The sequence below is a fragment of the Mirounga leonina genome, unplaced genomic scaffold (genome assembly GCF_011800145.1).
Source record: "Mirounga leonina isolate KUSES-001 unplaced genomic scaffold, KU_Mleo_1.0 Mir_107, whole genome shotgun sequence".
Classification (NCBI taxonomy): Eukaryota; Metazoa; Chordata; class Mammalia; order Carnivora; family Phocidae; genus Mirounga; species Mirounga leonina.
In genome coordinates this window covers 4,265,966-4,288,960 of record NW_023270233.1, presented here as the reverse complement: position 1 = coordinate 4,288,960, position 22,995 = coordinate 4,265,966, and the positions used below count along the sequence as shown (strand labels likewise).

The 22,995-nt window shown below is 36.3% G+C and overlaps 1 protein-coding gene across 1 annotated transcript in view; it reads right to left on the bottom strand.

Moving 5' to 3' along the window:
• Nucleotides 1-22,995, bottom strand: part of LOC118018781 (methylcytosine dioxygenase TET1-like) — a 133,322-nt gene that overhangs the window by 24,855 nt on the left and 85,472 nt on the right. The window contains exons 5-6 of the mRNA XM_035017519.1: nucleotides 21,460-21,550; nucleotides 20,804-20,897 (exon numbers count right to left, since the gene is read on the bottom strand). Of these exons, the coding sequence (XP_034873410.1) occupies nucleotides 20,804-20,897; nucleotides 21,460-21,550 (185 nt within the window). The remainder of the gene's footprint in view (nucleotides 1-20,803; nucleotides 20,898-21,459; nucleotides 21,551-22,995) is intronic.

Sequence of the window (22,995 nt, the reverse complement as noted above, 5' to 3'; positions counted from 1 at the left end):
AGAGCCTAACTATTCTGTTCTTCCACAAATGCCACATCGGGACAAATCTAGCTACATGCAAATAACCAGGGATTCCCAATATAAAAAATGAACTTCAGCACTGAAATTTAGCATTTGCGCAAAGTTAGGGATCTTTTCCTTGGGTGAATAGTTTTATTATACAGAATAATTAATATACAAAGCAATGTTCCTGCAATTTCTGTGATTTTTTTCCCCATGCTACCATAAGGATTTATCATACCCATATTATCATAAGATTAAGGTGGTTCAGTTGACATGGTGAATGTAAAATATAACAATTAATTTTGAATAGTGATTGATTTATCTTACATCGCCTCATACCCCTGGGGTGCTAAAAAGGCCTCAAACGTGTTTAAATATTGCCCAGTGGTCCCAGTGCTTACAAAAAGAATTACATAAAAATGTTGACAAGACATAAAACCAACCAATTCTGGTTAAAACTCCCTCCATATATCACAAATTTACGGAGCAAAGACACTGACCACATTAATCAGTACATAATCAGTAAATGATAAAGGTGCCCACCCCTGTGACCAAAACGGAGCAACCAACAGCATAATTAAGATTCCATTTTTGTTGCTATAATATTATATAACTTGAGATGAAACTTCTTAAGATGTTAGTTACCCAATATCACTTTCTTCTGTCACTCCAGATGGTTAACAATCATTGCTACCAAGGCATCCCTTGAGTAGAGTTGGCTTTAGGACCTTCCCCCTAAACACAATTATTTATATTAAAATTTTTTTCTATATTTATATGTCCTTTTACAGCCAAATAAGAATACATTCGCTTTCAAATAAGCTAAAAAATGATATACATTGTATCAAACAAAAATTTTCCAGATACTTTTTAAGTTATCAAAGAACATAGTTACATTGATCCAGTTTTGTATGGGAAATGCTAAAATGCTATTTATTAGGTATCTGCGCTTTTCCCAGATTTTTCCAAATATCCTTTAGTGAACACCAGAAAATTAAGCATAATGAGTCTCTAAATTCAGAGCTAGGTTCAATAAGCACCTTAGGTATTGCCTTGGTATGGATATTTGTGACCACCCAAAATAGATGTATTAAATCCTGAATCCCAATTGTGATGGTATTAGGAGGTAGGGCCTTTGGGAGATAATTAAGTCATAAAGGGGAGGCTCTCATCAATGAGATTAGTTTTCATATAAAATAGACACCATAGAACTCCCTAATGCCTTTAAACATGTGAAAACACAAAGAGAAGAGGGCCCTCACCCAACCATGCTGGCACCCTGATCTGAGACTTCCAAACTCCAGAATTGTGAGAAATAAATTTCTGTTGTATAGAAGCCACTCAGTCTGGTATTTTCTCATAGCAGTCTAAATGGAGGAAGACAAGTATTAAACCTGTGTAAGACCTATGAAAACTATAAAAACATTAAAAGAAATTAAAGATGACCTAAATAAATGGAGAGAAGTACCATGTTCATGGAATAGACACTATTATAATGTTGTCAATTTTCCCCAAATGGATTTCTAGATTTCATGCAATTGCAATCAAAATCCTATCAGAGCTTATTTTGTTTTGGGTGGAAGTTGACAAACTTGTGCCAAAGCTTAGATGGAAATGAAAGGAAGATGAAAGGCCAAGAAAATGAACAAAGGCAAAGTGATTTACGAGATTATCAATATCTATTGTAAAGCTATAGTAATTATAGTTTACTATTGGTGCAATGACACATAAACAGTTCAATAGAATAAAGAGTGCAGGAGATGCATATGTATATGGCATCAGACTTATGACAAAGTTGACACTGCAATAAAAAGTAGTCTTTTCAATAAATGGTACTATGTAATATCCATATGGGAAAAATATGAGCTTGAGTTATATTGTTGATCTAAATATGAAAGTTAAAACAGTAAATTTTTGGAAGAAAACATCTTCATGACCTTGAAGCAGGTAAAACAATTTTAGAATAAATTACCAAACTTAATAATTATAAAGAGTTAAGAAGTTGGATTATAGGGGTGATTGGTAGAGCATGCGACTCTTGATCTCAGGTAGGAAGGTCGAGCCTCATGTTAGTTGAAGAGATTACTTAAAAATAAAATATTAAAACACCCTGGATTACATTATGATTAAGAACTTCTGTTCATCAAAATCATTAAATAGCAATAGATTAAGAAGCTATAAAGGCAAGCAATACAGTGGGAGAAATATTGGCAATATATATAATTGACAAAATATTTTTACCCAAAATATATAAAGAAATTTCTCCAAGTGAGTAATAAAAACACAAAAGAAAACTGGCCAAAAAATTGAATAGGCTCAACACAAGAGAATATCAAACAGATGATGAACATATGAAAATATGCTCCACATTACTAGTCATGTAGCAAAGTAAAAAAATTTTAAAGTACCACATATGTTGGTGCAACTGCTATAGAAAACAGTCTGGAAGTTCTTCAAAAAATTAAAAATAGAACTGCCATGTGATCCAACAATTCCGCTTCTGAGTATACAACCAAAAGAGTTGAAAGCAAGGCCTAAAACAATTATTTGCCTATGCATGTTCATAGCAGCACTATTCACAACAGCCAAGAAGTGGAAACAACTCAAATGTCCATTGACAGATGAATGGATAAACAAAATGTGGCATATATGTATAGTGGAGTATTATTCAGACTTAGAAAGGAAGTAAATCCTGTTACATCCTACAACATGGGTCAACCTTAAGGAGATAATGTTAAGTGAAGTAAGCCAGTCACAAAAAAAGCAAATCTGTATGATTCTAGTTATATGACTACTCTAACATAGTCAAATTCATAAAACATAAAAGCGGAATGGTGGTTACCAGTGGCTGTGATTATGGGAAAATGGAGTTATTTAATGGGTATAAAGTTTCAGGTTTGAAAGATGACATTCTGGGGTTCTATTTCACAACAATGTGAACATATATATAACACTAATGAACTGTACACTTAATATTAAAAAAAAGAGGAAAGAGGTCTTAAAAAAAAAAGAGAGACACTACACTACACACCCAATAGAATGTCTAAAATGACAAAGAAAATGGGGAGCATTGATAAGAATGTGGAGCAACTGGAACACTTATACGTTACTCATGGGAATGTAATAAAAAATTTGGAAAAGCTGCAAAGATGCACATCCCCTGCCCCCATAACCCAGCAATTCCACTTCTAGGTATATAATCACACAAAAATGCATTCTTCTATTTCCCAAAGACAACACCAATATTCATAATTATCTCAAACTGGAAACAACTCCAGTGTCAATCACCGGAAGAATAAATCAGTAAATTTTAACTATTTATGATAACAGAACACCACTGAACAATGAGAATGATATACAACTACAGACAACATAAATTAATCTTACAATTCTAATGCTGGATAAAAGAAGACAAGGCAAAAGAATAATTACATTAAGACTGTGTTTATATAGAGTTCAAATCAGGCAAGATTAATCCATAATGTTAGAAGACACGAGAGTGGCTACTTTTACGGGGTAGCAGGAAGGGGGGACAAGAGGGCTTCTGAACTGCTAGTAATATTAGATGCTGCTCACACAATGGTGCTCACTTTAGAAAAACTCTGTGACTTTAGGATTTCTACAGCCTTCTGTATGTATGCTATAATTAATTTTAAAAAGTGTATCTTACCCTAATTAAAAAAAAAAAAGCCAGAAACCGCTTAGTCAATTTATGATCTCAGGATGTAGCAAGTTTCTTAACCTTTCTATAGTAGCACCAAAGAGCTAGGATCTAATAAATATTAGCCACTGTTTTATGTCTTTTTCTTTATTACTGCACACATGGCTCCTGAGCACAGAACTCAGCTCCTCAAATATTTGTTGAGTGGATGGTTAAAAACCACAAAAACCTAATGTGGTTGCATTTTATGAAAATTTCAAAAAGTCTAAGTTACACTATTGATATCAGACGAAAATTCTCATTTAAAAAAAAGAAGACTTTAAATGATACAAATGTCCCAAATTTTAAAACTTTTCTCGAGAATCACATTATTTCATAAGAGGAGGGTGTATTAATTTGTAAGCTCTTGAATTTGTGGCCACATGGCAGTCACTTCAGGTGGTAAATGGTGCATACAAACTTCTGTGAGTAATGTCTGTGACTACTTTTCTGTTATTTAAAAATATCTATTAGTATAATTTCCATTATATATTATGAAATTGTTATATCATACAGATATTTTTTTGCTAATTGTGTTGATTAAAAACATACAACAAATTGAATATGTTGGAACGAAAAATGTTTTAAACAGGATTCATAAGGGGCGCCTGGGTGGCTCAGTCGTTAAGCGTCTGCCTTCGGCTCAGGTCATGATCCCAGGGTCCTGGGATCGAGCCCCACACTGGGCTCCCTGCTCTGCAGGAGGCCTGCTTCTCCTTTCCTACTCCCCCTGCTGGTGTTCCCTCTCTTGCTGTGTCTCTCTCTGTCAAATAAATAAATAAAATCTTTAAAAAAAATAGCATTCATAAATATATTCCACTTATCTTTTTATATAAGCACAACTGAAATATAATTTAAATATCATAAAGTCCATCCTTTTATTTATTTATTTTTTTAAAGATTTTATTTATTTATTAGAGAGAGAGAGACAGCGAGAGAGGGAACACAAGCAGGGGGAGTGGGAGAGGGAGAAGCAGGCTTTCCGCAGAGCAGGGAGCCCGATGCGGGGCTTGATCCCGGGACTCTGGGTTCACGACCCGAGCCGAAGGCAGACGCCTAACCGACTGAGCCACTCAGGTGCCCCAAAGTCCATCCTTTTAAAGTATGAAATTCAGGAGTGCCTGGGTGGCTCAGTTGGTTAAGCATCCGACTCTTGATTTTGGCTTAGGTAATGACCTCAGGTTCCTGATATTGAGCTCACTTTGGGTTTCCCGTTGGGCTCCACACTGGGTGTGGAGCCTTCTTAGGATTCACTCTCCCTCTCACTTTCCCCACCATCCTCCTCGTGTGCTCAATCTCCCAAGATAAAGAAAGAATAAAAAATAAACCAATAAATAAAGTATGGAATTCAATGCTTCTTAGTATACTCAGAGTTGGCCGACCACTACCACTATATAATTTTATTTATTTTATTTTATTTTTTTAAAGATTTTATTTATTTATTTGACAGATAGATAGAGAGCACAAGTAGGCAGAGTGTCAGGCAGAGGGAGAGGGAGAAGCAGGCTCTCCGCTGAGCAGGGAGCCGGATGTGGGACTCGATCCCAGGACCCTGGGAACATGACCCCAGCCGAAGGCAGCCACTTAACTGACCGAGCCACCCAGGCGCCCCCCACTATATAGTTTTAGAACATTTTCATCCCCACCCCCATCCTTAGAAATCATGTCACATTTCCCCCTTTTCTCGGCCCTCAACAATTTTCTATCTCTATGGATTTTACTAATTTAGTTAGAATCCTCTAACTGGTGGACTTCTGTGTCTGGCTTCTTTCACTTCACGTATGTTCATTCAAATTTATAGCACTTATCAGTACTTCATTCCTTTTTACTGCCAAATAACGTTCCATTGCATGGATATGCCATTTATATTTATCCATTAATTGGTTGATTGCCATTTAGATTGTTTGCACATTTGCAATTATGATTGATGCTGCTAAGAACATTCATATAAGTTTTTCTGTAGACATGTTTTCGTTTCTCTTGGGTATACACTGAGTAGGGGAACTACTTGGTTATATAGTTAACTATGTTTATCCTTTTAAGGAACCATCAGACAATTTTCCAAAGTGGAATGACTATTTGATAATCACATTAGGAATGTACAAAAGTTTCCCATTTCTCTACATCCTCCTCAACCCTTGTTATTTTCTGTCTGTTATACCCATTGTAATATAAAGAGGCATCTCATTTTGAGTTTGATTTCCATTTCCTGATGAGTAACAATGTTGAGCATATTTTCTTAAGGCAGACACTTAAAGGAATGAGCCACCCAGGTGCTCCAGGAATTTTTTTAAGTCTTTATACAGGTCTTTTTTTTTTTTAATTACGATTTTTTAAAAAAGATTTTATTTATTTGTCAGAGAGAGAGTGCGCGTGCGCACAAGCAGGGGAAGCCGCAGGCAAAGGGAGAAGCAGACTCCCTGCTGAGCAAGGAGCCCGATGTGGAGCTCAATCCCCAGACCCTGGGATCATGACCCAAGCCGAAGGCAGACTCTTAACCAACTGAGGCACCCAGGCATCGCTTAATATATATATATATTTTTAAGTTTCAAGTAATCTCTACGCCCAACATGGGACTTGAACTCACACCTTCGAAATCAAGAGTCACATGCTCCACTGAATGAGCCAGCCAGAAGCCCCTACAAGTTCTTTATTAGACATCTGATTAGCAAATATTTTCTCCTATTCTTAGTTTTCTGACTTTTTTTTTTTTTTTTTTAAGATTTTATCCATTTATTTGACAGAGAGATAGAGCACAAATGGGGTGACGGGCAGCAGGAGAAGCAGGCTCCCCTCCAAGCAAGGAGCCCGACACAGGACTCGATCCCAGGACCCTGGGATCATGTCCTGAGCTGAAGGCATACACTTAACTGAGCCACCCAGGCGCTCCCTATGTGTTTATTTATTTATTTTTTTTAAGGATTTATTCATTTGAGAGAGAGCAAGGCAGAGTGTGTCTGTGTGTGTGTGTGCGCGTGCGTGCATGGAGGGGGAAAGGGTAGAAGGAGAGGGAGAGGGAGAGACAGAATCCCAAGCTGACTCCCCACTTACCCTGAAAGGATGAAAGGGGGCATGATCCCACAATTCTGAGTTCATGACCTGAGCCTAAACCAAGAGTCCGATACTCAACCGACTAAGCCACCCAAGTGCCCCCCGTGTGTATATTTCATTTTATGTTAATTATACCTCAATAATTAAAATAAAGGGAAAAAGAAAATATAATTGGCCATTGAAAGGCTGTTTACTGAGTAAGTCTTTAAGTCACTTTGGCATTTCATTGTAAAGTTTTAGTTAAAAAAATATGGTATATAACAACTAAATGTAAACAAGTGATCCTGGGTTGAATTTAGACATGAGACAAAATTTGCTTTCTTTTTCCATAAAGGAAATTATTAGTTAATAAGACCTAAAGATTAGACAATGATATTATAACAGCATCGATAATTGTCCTGTAGCTTTGTTAAGAGTTTCATCATTGTTTTGTGGTAATAGGGCAATGTCCTAGCTTTTTTTTTTTTTTAAGACTATTTTCTTTTTAATTTTTTTTAAAGATTTTATTTATTTATTTGACAGAGAGAGACACAGTGAGAGCAGGAACACAAGCAGGGGGAGTGGGAGAGGGAGAAGCAGGTTTCCCGCCGAGCAGGGAGCCCGATGTGGGGCTCGATCCCAGGACCCTGGGATCATGACCTGAGCTGAAGACAGATGGTTAATGACTGAGCCACCCAGGCGTCCCAAATTTTTATTTTTTTTAGAAGTAATTTCTACATCCAATGTGGGGTTTCAACTCATGACCCTGAGATCAAGAGTCTCATGCTCCTCTGACTGAGCCAACCAGGTGCCCTGCAACGTCCTGGTTTTATGAAAAACACAACAAAGTATTTAGGGGTAAAGGGTGTCATGTTTACAAATTACTATTAAATTGTTAAGAAAAAATAGAGAAGGGGAGGAGCAAAGGAGAGAGAAGGAGGGAGTATGAAAAATAAAGAAAAGCTAATTTGGTAAAAAGCTACATTTGGGAAATGTCAGGAAAGAGTATAGAGAAATTCTGCACTATTCCTGCAATTTTTGAATAAGTCTGAAATTATTTTAAAATTATAAGTTTAAAAATATTTCTATGGTGCTGACCAAAGTTTTATATTGTATATTTTATTCTCAATACAAGCTTGGGGGTGCCTGGGTGGCTCAGTTGGTTAAGCGACTGCCTTCGGCTCAGGTCATGATCCTGGAGTCCCGGGATGGAGTCCCGCATCGGGTTCCCTGCTTGGCAGGGAGTCTGCTTCTCCCTCTGACCCTCCCCCTCTCATGCTCTCTCTCTCTCTCTCATTCTCTCTCTCAAATAAATAAATAAAATTAAAAAATCTTAAAAAAAAAAAATACAAGCTTGGGATTCAAGTGTTCATGACCCATAGAAATGGAAGACAATTCCAAAACAGAGCTACTGGATGTGTGGGGTCATAGGTCAAGAGATAAGCCACAGGAAGATCTCTGGATGGAAGTACCAACTCCAGTGATTTAAAAAACAGGCCACTGTCAGAAACCAAGGAAGAAGGGCAAAGAGTAAGTTTTTACATAAACTGATGAGCAATGGACACATTTTTGGCAAAATAAAAGATCTATTTTGAATTAAAGTCAATCTGTGGGACAATGAATATTCAGTGTTTATTTTTAGATAACATCTGAAGTAAATTAATGTAAACTAAAAAATACATGAATTTAGAGAAAGCAATTAGTAGTAAGTCCAAAATACTGTCAGGTTAGCAAGATGTCATTTTGTCTAATTATGATATGCTATGAATTGAAATCACCTGGGAAGCCAATTAAATACGACCATAAGTGAAACAATTCAAATGCAAAATTGAACGTACAGTATCATTTCAACTAATGGGGATAATACTAGCAATGTATTTTTCTATTGTAATACTGTTAGGGGGGTAATAGAAGACATTTGTAAGGGGTCTGTATGAATAAGTGTGCAAAGTAGGGCTAAGTCTTTCTGTTTGGAGTGGGAAGGCTTCATGGAGGAGACTCTTCTTAAAGGACTCTTAAGACCTTGCCACTAGAGAGAAGATAGTACAAAGGCAATGCTAAGATTTTGAAAGCAAGCTCCACGAGGCAAGAATGTTATTTAAGGAAGAATTCTGCTAACTATATTGATACCAGATGGCTTCTGTGATTTATAAAACCTCCATTATTAAATTATTATACATAGTTGGTTCTATTTCTGGGATCTCTGACATTAAGATGATGCATGCAGTGTATATAAGATGTAGCTCAAGGGTCAGTATCTCCCCAAAGCCTTTCCTGGAACCCTCGCCTCCAAACATTACACTTGGTCTCCTCCCTGCTCCCTCTATATGCTATTCTCATCCAGGCAAGTGGTAAGATTTAACAGTAATTAGAATGCTGGTGACTGCTTAAGGCAGGGTCATCAATAAGCTCACCCAAGATGACATAGTATAGACAGGCTGATTGAAGAGCTGAGGAGTGATGGGGAAAAGCTGTGTTACAGAAGCCAAACAACACATGAACTTCTCAGAAGAGCGAAGTGTAACCAATAGTTTGAGCTGCTGAAAAAAGGCTATGAGGACCTAGAATTTTCTTTGGCAGTTAAGGAATTAGTTGATCATTGGGATAGCACTTTCAGAGAAAGGGTAGAGAAAGAAGATAGATCAGTCTGATATCATTAGGAAAAGATTTCCTAGCAAATCTCTGACAGAATTCCCTTATCCTAGGTTATAAATTTTTCTGCCTCAACAGCCTATTATGAATAGCCCTGAAAAGTACATATTAAACTTACTGTCTGAGAACCTGGTCTAGATGGGACAACCTATCGAAATAATCGTGGGAAGCTCTTAAGGTAGGTTAGGCCAGAATCAAGAGCAATAACCATGGGGCGCCTGGGTGGCTCAGTCGTTAAGCGTCTGCCTTCGGCTCAAGTCATGATCTCAGGGTCCTGGGATCGAGCCCTGCATCGGGCTCCCTGCTCTGCGGGAAGCCTGCTTCTCCCTCTGCCACTCCCCCTGCTTGTGTTCCCTCTTTCTCTGTCGAATAAATAAATAAAATCTTTTTTTTTTTTAAGATTTTATTTTATTTATTTGACACAGAGAGAGAGAGACAGCTAGAGAGGGAACACAAGCAGGGGAAGTGGGAGAGGGAGAAGCAGGCTCCTGGCCGGGCAGAGAGCCCGATGCGGGGCTCGATCCTAGGACCCTGGGATCATGACCTGAGCCGAAGGCAGACGCTTAACAACTGAGCCACCCAGGCGCCCCAATAAATAAAATCTTAAAAAAAAAAAAAAAAAGAGCAATAACCTAGGATATTCTAAATAACCTCTGGTCTAGGGAGGTTTAGGACAACTCATTACTATGCATATAAAATTGGTGGAGAAAGGGGCCCCTGGGTGGCTCAGTCAGTGGAGTGTCTTGACACTGGGTCAGGTCATAATCCCAGGGTCCTGGGATAGAGTCTTGCATCAGGCTCCTTGCTTGGTGGGGAGCCTGCTTCTCCCACTGCCCCGCACCCTGCTTGTGCTCTCTCTCTCTCAAATAAATAAATAAAATCTTAAAAAACAAAATAAAAAAAACTAGTAGAGAGAGAAGACTGTCCTGAAAAAATTACTGTTACAATTTCTAAAGAAGCAAATGGAAGGTAACAGTGTTTTCATATCTTTAGGGCACAGAAGGAAGAAACTAAAAGACCAAGAGAGGTTTCTACTAGGGCAGGCAAATTTAGATTCTAGTCATCGTATATTTATATAGGCAAAAGAAAAACAAAGTATTTAAACAGCTGTCTAATCTCCCTACTTCCAAAAAAACAGAGAATATTAGGTGTTCCAGACAAAGTTTTTTCTTTTCTTAAATGAGAGGGAATAGGCCTTCTAAATTTAAAAAAATATTCTTTAAAGCTCAAGCAAAGCATATAGTATCTGCCTAACAATGGTCTGCTCTAGTGGGTGAACAATGTCAGCAAAAATGGACATGTAGAAAATGAAATGGAATTTTAAATCAATGAAAAAATGTCAAATTAACTACCTGATCCATACATAAAATTATGAAAGCACAAGAGACACTATTTTTATAACAGTAGGGCAAGGAAAGACTTCCTTAGCAACATGAAAAGCTGAAGGTATATAGTGACATAGATTTGACCTGCTAAGAATTTCAAACTTCTGTACAAAGATAACAATCAAGCACTGAGGCTATAAGAAAATCTAGGATTAAACAATGGCAAACTTTATAATAGAAGTTTTATTTACAAAAAAGATAATGTAAACAAAACAAAAAATGGTTATGAAGAGTAACTGCATGAAGAAATACAAATGGTTAATAAACATTTAAAAGAAACCACACTTTACTAGTTAAAATCCAAGTTCATTCACAATATCAATTTTTACTTACTAGGTGACAATGATGAAATAGATTACACTATTAGATATATATATATATACACACAAATATAATTCTATTTTTGAAGAATTAACATTAACTAAAAGGTTTATTGTTAACCCAAGTATTATAAGCAAAGAATTTGTAAGCCTTTTTTAACAGTTAAGGGAGTTTCTCAGATGCCTTCTTTATAATTTCTAATACTGCATCCAAACCACACACGAAGATTTCCATTTCAGTATATAAGGAGGAGCAAATGCTCTTGGGTAGATTCTGCTCCAAAACAATCGAATGCTTATTTAATCAAGTAAGCTTTTACTGAAATTAATAAAGTTGTAGAATAATCAGTTTTTACTATAAGTAATATTGACCCTGTCACTTCTTTGCTCAACATGCTTCAGCAGTTGTCTATCATATGTAATTGAAAGTTTGAAACACCAAAACTTAATTTGTATATACTGGAAGTTGTGAAACATCATTATCTCAGAGGGTAAATTTAAGATGGATTTTAAAATTCGAAAGTAATAAATTTTTATTTATTTATTTATCTACTTATTGAGGGGGGAGTAGTGGGAGAGAGAGAATCTTAAGCCAACTCCACGCCCAGCGGGTCTTGATCTCACAACCCTGAGATAGTGAACTAAGCCCAAATCAAAAGTTGGATACTTAACCAACTGAGCCACCCAGGCACCCCCGAAAGTAATAGATTTTTATGCAAAGGAAATAATCAATAAAACTAAAAGAAAACCTACTGAATGAGAAAAGATACTTGCATATGACATAACCAATAAAGGGTTAGTATCCAAAACATACAAAGAACTGATACAACAACATGCAAAAACTGAATAATCCAATTAAAAAATGGACAGAAGACAGGAACAGACATCTGTCCAAAGAATACATACAGATGGCCAACAGACACATGAAAAGATTCTCAACATCAGGGAAATGCAAATCAAAACCACAATGAGATATCACCTCACACCTGTTTGTGACTAAAATAAAAACAATACAAGAAACAAGTGTTGGCAAGGATGTGGAGAAAAAGGAACCCTCGTGCACTGCTGGTGGAAATGCAAACTGCTGCAGCTAGTATGGCAAACAGTACGGAGGTTCCCAAAAATATTAAAAATAGAAATGCCATATGATGCAGTAATTCCACTACTGGGTATTTATCTAAAGAATATGAAAACACTAATTCAAAAAGATATATGCACCCCTATGTTTACTGCATTATTTATAATAGCCAAATTATGGAAGCAGCCCAAGTGTCCGCTGATAGATGAATGGATAAAGATGTGGTATACATACACACTAGAATGTTACTCAGCCATAAAAAAGAATGAAATCTTGTCATTTGCAACAACATGGAATGAGCTAGAGAGTATAATGCTATGTGAAATTAGTCAGAGAAAGACAAATACCATATGATTTCATTCATATGTGGAATTTAAGAAACAAAACAAGTGAACAAAGAAAAAAAAGGGGGGAACCCAAAAAACAGACTCTTAACTATAGAGAACAAACGGATGGTTACCAGAGGGGAGGTGGGTGGAGGGATGGGTGAAATAGGTGATGGGGATTAAGGAGGGCACTTGTCCCAATGAGCACTGAGTAATATATAGAATATTTCAATCACTGTATGGTACACCTGAAACTACATTAGCCCTGTATTTTAACTATATTGGAATTCATTTTTGAGTATATCAAATAATCACGTGGGAGACAAAGTAGAGCCAACAGAAAATGATGGTGGCCAACCAAAAAACCCATTGATTATTTATCATTTAAACCCACACACACGTTTATTTGATCACACACACATATATACAAATATATATATATGTACATTCATTTCATCACATAAAACAAAATAAAAATGCAGCCCAAAGACATTTAAAGCAGAATCCTGGGACAAAGGAACCAAAAAGGGAAAGATCACATACATGTATAAATCCAGGCAAGATCGTTGGAAAACTTTTAGATACGTGGTTTACTCCCTTTCCAAAACTCTGGTCACCTCAGAAAACCTTCACTTGTATAAATTGTATATATTCATCTCCACACTTGTTCTACTGACCAATAAACAATCCTACAGAGGGGAACCCATGAACTATTTCCTGGTGTGAACTGATCAGGCACTGGAGCCATCTGGGGAGCCTACTGCTTCAATCTTCTCCCTACTCCTGCCACCACCCCAGAGGCTCAACTGTGGTGGGTGTGTGTGGGGGCGGGGGGAGAGGTAGGAGTTAGTAGTATAAGGAGTTAATAGAGCCTACTGGATCCAAGAAACTACATCCTTTCCGTCAAAAAAGTACATCCTTTCCACCAAAATCTACTGAGTAACAGGATAACTAGTCCCTGACAAGACCCACAGTGACAACACAAAAGAGTCAGAAACAACTACTGAAGGCTAACAATTATGGGGGAGCGTTAATGATTACCTAGCGAAGAAAACAGTGTTAAAAGCAAGGGCAAAGCAATGTCAGATTGGCTCAGAAAGTTGTGCTGCCCAGTTAGAATTTGCTGTTAGGCTTTTTGTGTGTGACCATTAAAAAAAGAAGCAATAAGCCTCTCCTTCAAGAAAAGGAGGCAAGTGCAGCACAATAAAAATAGGATAGAATTCAACCATGATGAACAAATGTAAGCCTGCATGTAAGGTGAAAAAATTTACACAAAATCACACAATATCTCATTTAGGTCAGGGCTTAATATCAAATACAAAACAAATATACACTGGGCAAGATGCAAAATAAATGTGGAACAATGCAACCCACTAGTTAATTGTTTACTGGATTCCTTAGTTTAAAATGACTGATCTTCCTCTACCCCTTCCTCTTACTTCATTCCTGCATAAAACATCCATATAGGAATTATTCTAGTGCTATTCAAAATAATCTGTTATAAAGTCCTAAAAAGTATGGAGACTATGGAGACCTAATCCTCTCTTTTTTTCATTTAACCTCTCTCTATCAAAAGTTCAAATTTTCGATGGACAACTTTATCAATTCCAATACTCAAAGTTCTGCATTCCTCAGAAAAGAGCGAATAATGAATACCACAGCAAAACTATTCCAAGATACCAATTCAAATTCAAAACATTCAATATTCTAAGGCAGTCCTATTTAAGCTCTATATTCATTCACTCAACAAAAATTTATTCAGTGTTGACTATGTGCTGGGCAGTGCTTTGGGCACTTGCAACGAACATACGAATATTTTAAATAACTTGGAAAGTTTGCAAAAAATAAAGTTTGATTAATATTTTGATTTTACTAACATATAATCATTTAGGACACCTAGCTTTTCTTTTTCACAGATACAGAATATAAATTCTTTTTTTATCAAGATTATACTTTTGACTTGTCATTAGTAGATATCAAAATGTTCATTAAGTTGCTTAGCAACTGTGCATTACTTCATTCCTTATTTTGGATTGTTTTTGTATTTGTGAAAAGTGCCAGATATGTATCACTACGTACTGAAATGTTCTATTTATTCTGAAAGAAATACTGCAAAAGGGAAAATAAAGTAATTTTGCTACCACTGCTTCCTGAAAAATGCTAAATACTTTTTTCTCCCTAAGAGCCCTTGAAGACTTAATAATAGCAACAGAAACTTGCTACCAAAATCTTTGAACTGTAGATTTCATATTTGTCTTCATAAAAAAAAAAGGAGGTATACACTAAATTCTATCGGTGTAATTATTATTACATAAGAGAAGGTTTGAAAGGCAAGAAGGAAGAATTCTCCAAAATCCCACCACTTATCCCACCAGTTACTTTGCTCTCTTTTGGATTACTTACTCTAGGGAGAGCCAGCTGCCACATCGAAGGATATTTTTACCCCTTGATACTTAATGGCAGGCAAGAAAGTAAAGGATTCAGAATTATTTAAGAGATATAGATTAATGAACCTATGTCAACTATCAATGCCAGATATTGGGAACCAATCTCTGCTATTTATTTCAGCAAATGTGCAAGGTACTATGTAAGGACAAGATACAAAAAAAATGAAGCACAACAATACTATCCTGTGGAGAAGCATGTAAGTGGAGGGAAAAAGCAAGAAAAAAAAACATTTTTTAAGGTTATTTATTTATTTGAGAGAGAGAGAGAGCATGGTCAAGTGTGAGCAGGGAGAGGACTAGAGGGAGAGGAGAGAGAAAATCCCCAGCAGACAAAGCACAGAGCCCGATGCAGGGCTGCATCCCACGACCCATGAGATCATTGCCTGAGCCAAAACCAAGAGTCAGAACCTTAACTGACTGAGCCACCCAGGTGCTCCCCAAAGCAAGAAAAATTGCCACAAAAGTCAGGATGGGAAGTTTTTAGGGCTTCTGGGAATCTAAGAATGCTCTATTTTTGACCTGGGTAGTTGCTTCATTAGTATTTTCTTTATAATTATAGGTAAACCATACATTTATATTTTATGAACTTTTCTGCTGATAATGTCTGTTGACATAATGAAAAATGTTAATAATAGCATTATTTTGTGACTAAAGATCCACAAAGGACTTACTCTTTAGAAAAAAATAGGACTAAGTCAGATAGATTAGATATATCACATATTAAATATTTGATACTTTTTTTTTTTGAAGATTTTATGTATTTATTGAGAGCAAGAAAGAGTGAGAGAGAGCTGAGCAGAGAGCACGACGGAGGGGTCCAACCCCAGGACCCCGGTATCATGCATGACTGGAGCCAAAGGCAGACAGTCAACCAACTGTACCACCCAGGTGCCCCAAGTATTAGATACACTGGACAAGGCTGAGATAGATATATTTTATGATGCTAATGTAGTGTCTTTAACATATTGATATTTTTAGTGAAGAAGAGAGATGGAATATTGTGTTAGGCATCTCCAAGATGTTCCCAGTGACTGCCACCACCTGGTATTTACACCCTTGCATAGAACTTCCTACACCGGGGGCGCCTGGGTGGATCAGTTGGTTAAGTGTCTGCCTTTGGCTCAAGTCATGACCCTGGAGTCCTGGGATGGGGATAGAGGCAGGGAGCCTGCTTCTCCTTCTGTCTGCCACTCTGCCTGCTTGTGTTCTCTCTCTCTCTCTGACAAATAAATAAATAAAAATCTTAAAAAAAAAAAAAACTAACTATACTGAATAGGACTCACTTGTGTAGCAACTTCCAAGGCTAATGTCATAAAAGACATTGTAGTCTCTTCCTTGTTATCACTGATTGACTCACTACGGGGAAAACTAAGTTGCTATGACATGAGGAAATACTTAAGAAGTCCTATGGTAAGAACGCGAGGTTTCTAGCAAACAGCCATCAAGGAAAAGCCTCCTGCAAATGACCCGTCCAGCTCCACTCCATACTCCGCAGTCAAATTTTTCAGATGACTGCAAGCTCGTGCGAGACCCTCTTCCAGAAGCACTCTATTAAGCTACTCATAGATTCTCGACTTTTTTTTTTTCAAGTAGACTCCATGCCCAATTTGGGCTTGAACGCATGACCCTGAGCTTAAGTCGCATGCACAGGTGCCTGGGTGGCTCAGTTGGTTAAGCAACGGATTCTCAATTTCTCTTGATTTTTGCTCAGGTTGTGAGATTAAGCCTTGATCTGGCTCTGCACTCAGCGGGGAGTCTACTTGAGGTTCTTTCCCTCTGCGCCCCCCAAACCCCGCCCATTCCCATGCTCTCTCTCATTCTCTCAAATAAATAAATCTTAAAAAAAAAAAAAAAAAGTCACATACTCTACTGACTGAGCCAGCCAGGTGCCCCAGCTCTCAGATTCTTGACCCACAAAAACCCTATGAGATAATAAATGTTTACTGTTTGAAGCTACTAAAGTTGAATACTTGTTAAGCAGCAACAGATAACTAATAGATTGTCAGTTAATTCCTTAGAATGATCTTTATAAAACATAAACCAGATAGAGAACATCTCCCTAACTAAAATGCTTCAAGGCTTCATGTTCATGGACTAAAACCTAAACTCCACGCTATGGTGTATAAATTCATTCATGCTCTTGCTTCTGCTTATACATTTTTACCCTCACCTGGTTCCATTCTCCACCTACTTAAAATCACTGGACGCCTCTGAGATTATTAAAGAATATACTCTCTTCTTTTACCTTTGTATTTGCTGTTTTCTCTGCTTAGGAATGCTCTTCCCTGCATTCTTGAGAGTATTCTTTGCATACTTGGCTCTTTTTTGTCACTCAGTTCTCAGCTTAAATGTTCCCTCCCCAGAGAGGCCTTCCCTGATGACCTGATCATGAGAACGCTCTGGAAAATTCCCACTAAACAGAGGAACAAGATAAGGTTAGGCCATATTTAAAGCCACATAAAACTGGAGTTAGCCTGTTTGACTAATTGCATTAAATGAAAAGAAAGAAATTAATATAAAATTTGGAAAGGAGAATACAAATTTGTCACTATAGATTACACAAGTGTACTTCTGATACACAAGAAAAATAAACTGGAAAAACAAGAAACATGTAAACTCTAGAAACAAAACATTAAAACTGGCTCAGTTGGCGGAGCATGACTCTTGATCTCGGGGTTGGGGTTCTCTACACGTTGAGTGTAGAGATTCTTTAAAAAAAAAAATCAAAATACCTCTGAAGGACAAAAGAAGGCATTAGCTAATAGAGAGGTATACTACCTAGGATAGAAAGACTAAACATCAAAGAGAAGTAAATTCCCCAAATTTTCTGTGCAATATGGTTCCAATAATAATACCAATAGGACTTTATTCTTGCAATTAGACAATTATTAACTCATGGAAAGATAAACAAGGCAAGAAAAGTCAAGAAATTTCTGAAGAATTGAAATAAGGAATTAGCTCTATCAGATACAAAAACCTAAATAATTAATTTGATGCTTTACAGGAGACACAACATTGGGATAACAGAACTGAAAATCTACTAACATAAACAAATACAAATCAGTGGAGAAAAGATGGACAATTAAGTAAGTGGTGTCGGATGGCAGGGTAGTCATCTGAAAAAAATATAAGTTGTTACCAATATTCTACACACACAAAATGAATAAAATAAATGCAGAAAAATGAAATTAAAATACAACAAAAAGAAAATGGAAGATTTATAAGCTAGAAGTGCTAGATTTTTCTAATTAAGACACAATATACTAAAATCATTAAAGAACAGATGAAAAATATTTTTCATCTATAAAATATTTCCCCAACTTTAAAAAAATATTTTAAATATAAAACTTCATTTAAAAAATCTGAATGTTAAAAACAATGACAAACTGTGGAAATCCATCTGCAACTTTTATCACAAATGTCAATTTTCTAAAGAGGCTCCTATAAAATCAATGGAAGACTATTAATCCATAGAAAAATGGGCAATCTGTACATTATTTCCTACTTTAAAATGCTTTGGAATCAACTGTATTTCTTTTGCAAAAGAGTAAACAAAACAAAAAATAAACATCACTGGCGATTGTTTAGAGATATCTTCACCCAAGCTATTACACATAGAGGCTGCCTGATATGAGTGCTTTGTGGGGACTAAGAAAAGGATGTACTTTCATAGCTGAGTTAACACAGTGTGGAAAGCAGTGCATGATAGGACAAGAGATTGATCCATGAAATGAGGAAACAATAGTTCAAAACTAGTTGCGGAGCATTTTAAAGAAATTTCATTTAGCTCTTGAGAGGCAAGGTGACCCCAGCAAATATATGTGTTCCTGGAGGGTAAAGTAAACGGTAGCCAGCAAGCCTAGTCTCAAACTGGCTGATAGAACTCTGGGCCAGTTTCTTTCTTTCCATCTACAAAATGAAATGACTGGTAGATCTTAATTCATGTTTGCATCCCCACTATGTGGCCTAGGGCCTGGCAATCAATAGAAAGTAGACAACAAGCACAAGTTTCTTCACTTATTTTTCTTGTTCTGAAATGGGTTTTTTTCTGTTGCTGTTGTTCTAAAATTCACACATTATAACAAATTGAAGGCAGTTTATCTTAGTTGGTAATTGATTCTATTTCATATAATAGAAAACCCGCAAATCACTGGTTTTAAAAAAGTAAAAAAAAAATTGTTTCTCTCCCATGTTAAAGAAATTCAGATTTAAGAAGGGCTGAGGTTGGTATGGCAGTTTTACTGGTATCACCAAGAATTTGGGCTCCTATATTTCTTCCCACTACCCTAGTACGTAGCTTCCACTATCACGTCAATTTAGGCTTCCAGATGGCTGCTGGAGCTCCAGCCATTAAATCTATGTTCTATAAATGTTGCGTGAAAGGAGACAGACACAAAAGAGCATATACTATATGATTCTAGTTATATGAAGTTCATTAAAAAACAAAAACAAATGTTATGGAGATAAATGTCAAAATAGTAGTAATCATTATATGGAATTACTGACTGAGAGGGGCGATGAGGGAGCCTTCTGGGTGCCTAAAATGATTATATCATTATCCAGATAGTGTTATACACATGAAGAATAACCTCAATAGATACATTTAGGATTTGTGCACTTGACTATATGTAAGATAACTAAACAAGGGAAATCCCAGATCTCTGAGCTTATGTGTATTTTGACAAGACTAGACTTCAATCTATCTCCAGACAGACTGAAGAAATGAGGCATCCTAAAGTATTCAGTGTTCAGAGTGCAGCTCTTGTGCTTGTAACTGCTGTCACCTCCCAAAGTTGGAAAAGTAACTAGGACAAATAGTCTACTACTAGAGTAGCTATGGGTGTGGCAATTGTCTTGCTTTAGGAATACCCGAGTTTAAATCCTACCTCTGGCGGAAAAAAAAAAAAAATCCTACCTCTGTTTTGCATTTGTTTTTCTCCAGAAGATGTATGAAAATAGTGACCTTTACCTTATTCAAAATCATAATGGAGTCCTTGTGTGAGGATTTATGAGGCAATGTATATCAAGTTCTTAACATAGTGCCTGATACGTAATAAAAGATAGTTGCTATTATTTTATTACCATTGTTGCCATCATCATCATTAAAAACTTTTTTTTTTTACATCATCATCATTATTAACAAATGATGGAACAGGGATCTCAAATGATTCTATGGTCAAAAATTCCAAATCAACTCGTTAATATCCTTGTGTGGATATGAATATCCTATTGAATATATACATTTGGCTATGAACTTGGTTTTCACTTGAGAACTTCCTAAAGAAGCTGAATACAGCTCTTCTTATGGTTCTGCATGTTTAGAAAACTCCAAGTAGGAAAAAAAAAAAAAAGAAAGAAAGAAAGAAAAGAAAACTCCAAGTAGTCATGGGAACAGTTTTGGGAGTATGTCATAAAAAATTTAGTTTTGTTTTTTTTTTTTAATAAAAAATTTAGTTTTGCCCTCAGAATCGTATGACCCTCATTAAGGTGGTCCTATGGATAATGACTTGGGAAATAATCACAAAATACAGAGACACAGAAAAGCTATAAAACAGTATGAACAGTTCAGTACCATTTATTTATGCTATCCTGTTATAACTGCATTAAAAGATCTTGAAAAGTACACAAGAAACTGGTAAAAGTGGTGACCTTGGGGAGATGAAGATCACTTGGTAATAATTGTGAACTTTTGTTCATTTAACATAAAAAGCCCAGGCTAAGATAAATCATTTCCTTATTATTTCCCAGGGAATAATGAGAGTTGATACTTTTCTAATCCACATTTTCAGGGAAAGTAACTTGATTAATTTTGTATGTGGAATAAATTCATTTTTGAAAAAAGCATAAGTACAAAATACTTACCCACTTTGCAATTGGACACCCGTGAGAGCTTTTTCCTTCTTTTCCCGTATACACTACAATTTCTATCCTTACTGCGTTTCCTTTTTGACCATACCTGAGTACAAAACACAGTGGAGGGAAAATAATTGCAATTAATGGCGATATACCCTTTTAACATCTTAAGGTACAGAAGATACAGATTTACAGAAGTACAGAAACCCAACACCCCAATTGTTAAAATTTACATTTGTTAAAAATTTACTTTTGTGTGGCAAATATTTTTATTTGTTATCCCATTCTGTTTACTTATCCTTAAAGATCACTCATTTAAAAAATGGACTGGCTCCAAGACAAGCTTAAGGGATGTGAATGCAGTGTTGTTGGAGGTAATTTTAACTATTTCTACCATTATACAATGATATCAAAATAAGTATTTCTGGATTTAACAAAGACAGCCTTGCTTTGTGAGTGTCTTGTTGAGTGCCCAAAGGCTCACGTGATGAGCGACTTAGCAGGGACACCAGGACACTATTCTTTTCCTGGGCCCTAAGAAACATCCGAATTATACTCCTGAAGGCTTTCCATTCACTTCTCATTTGTTCCCAGAGATCAGTCTCTCTGCATTGAGTCAGGTGCACAATAATGAATGATTTTAACAGGGAAGGATATTTCCTCACCTATTCTCCATGATTTCCCTGACAGCAGCAACACTTGGTCCTGCCCCAAGGTGTGTATAATATGGGCCTTTGTCTTTTTGTATAACTCGATCTGTGGAAGGAATAAGATTATTAGACCCAAAGCTATACAGAATTGCACAGGGGCATGGAGGAGCTATTTTTATTAATTCTTTTTTTTCTTTTTCAATTCAGAACAATTTATCCTGACAAGGTTTTGGTAAACTTTAATAATTAAAGTCTAGGACAATAGGCCCTAGAATTTAACTTGTTCCTTTCTTGAGGCTCCTAACTATCTCATTCTTCCTCTAAGCATCAGAGGAGGAAAACAAAAAATTTTAAGATGTGGGTCATATTTATTCTCCTATCTCCTGCTTTAAAAGAAATCTTTTAATAATTGAGGTGCAAAATTAGAAGTTTTCTAAGAGCAATACATCTTTAAAAGCTGGGCCTCAGAATCTTATTAAAATTGAGCCTCAGCAATTGCACTGCTAAGAGTTTATCTACTATACGCTCACATAATTATATATTTGTAATGCAAAGGTACACAGGAATGTTACTTGTCACAATTATTTGTAATATCAAAAAAGAAAGAGAGAGAAACACACTTAGCATCTGTCACTAAATGCTAGGGTGAATAAATTAAGGGATGTTTATATAGAGGAAAACAATAAAACTATTAAACTAATATTTACAAACACTGGGCGCCTGGGTGGCTCAGTCAGTTAAGGGTCTGCCTTCAGTTCAGGTCATGATCTCGGATCCTGAAATAGAGCCCAGGTCAGGCTCCCTGCTCCGTTTCCTGGCTCTACCTTTGCCCCCACCCCCTGCTCATATTCTCTCAAATAAATAAATAAAATAGCTTAAAAAAGAACCCAATATTTACAAACATGGAAAAACCTGAGATCTCATTAAATTTTTAACAAAGCGAATTGCAAAAATAGTGTATTTTAAAAGACTTAAATTTTCTAAAACTGCAAGCAAAATGAAAATAAGTAATAACATTAATTCATATAAAAAACTCTAACAGAGGTTTTATCTTTAGAGAATGGTACTGCAAGAAGACATTTGCATCATATTTCTCTATTATTTGAAATTTTATTTTTTAAATTTATCGTTATTATTTAAAGATTTTAATTTTAAGCAATTTCTACACCCAATGTGGAGCTTGAAATGACAATCCTGAGATCAAGAGTCACATGCTCTACCAACTGAGCCAGCCAGGAGCCCCTGTATTATTTGAAATCTTATGTCTGTGAATTACATATTTCTCAAAAACAGTATTCTTAACTTGGCCTCTTAGAATCATGTCTAACTAGAATAGCTGAGTAATGTATTTCTGGCCATGGTGCACCTATAGCAAAAGGTCATTATTTAATCATTTTCATTGGATATCAGATAAAATATAGGATTATATGTGGCTTCCTAAGATACACTGAACAAATTTTAACTTATTACTGATGAACTAGAGCAGTGGTTCTTAACCAGGAGCGATCTTTCCTGAGTGGACATTTGGCGAACATTTTTGGTTGTTACAAC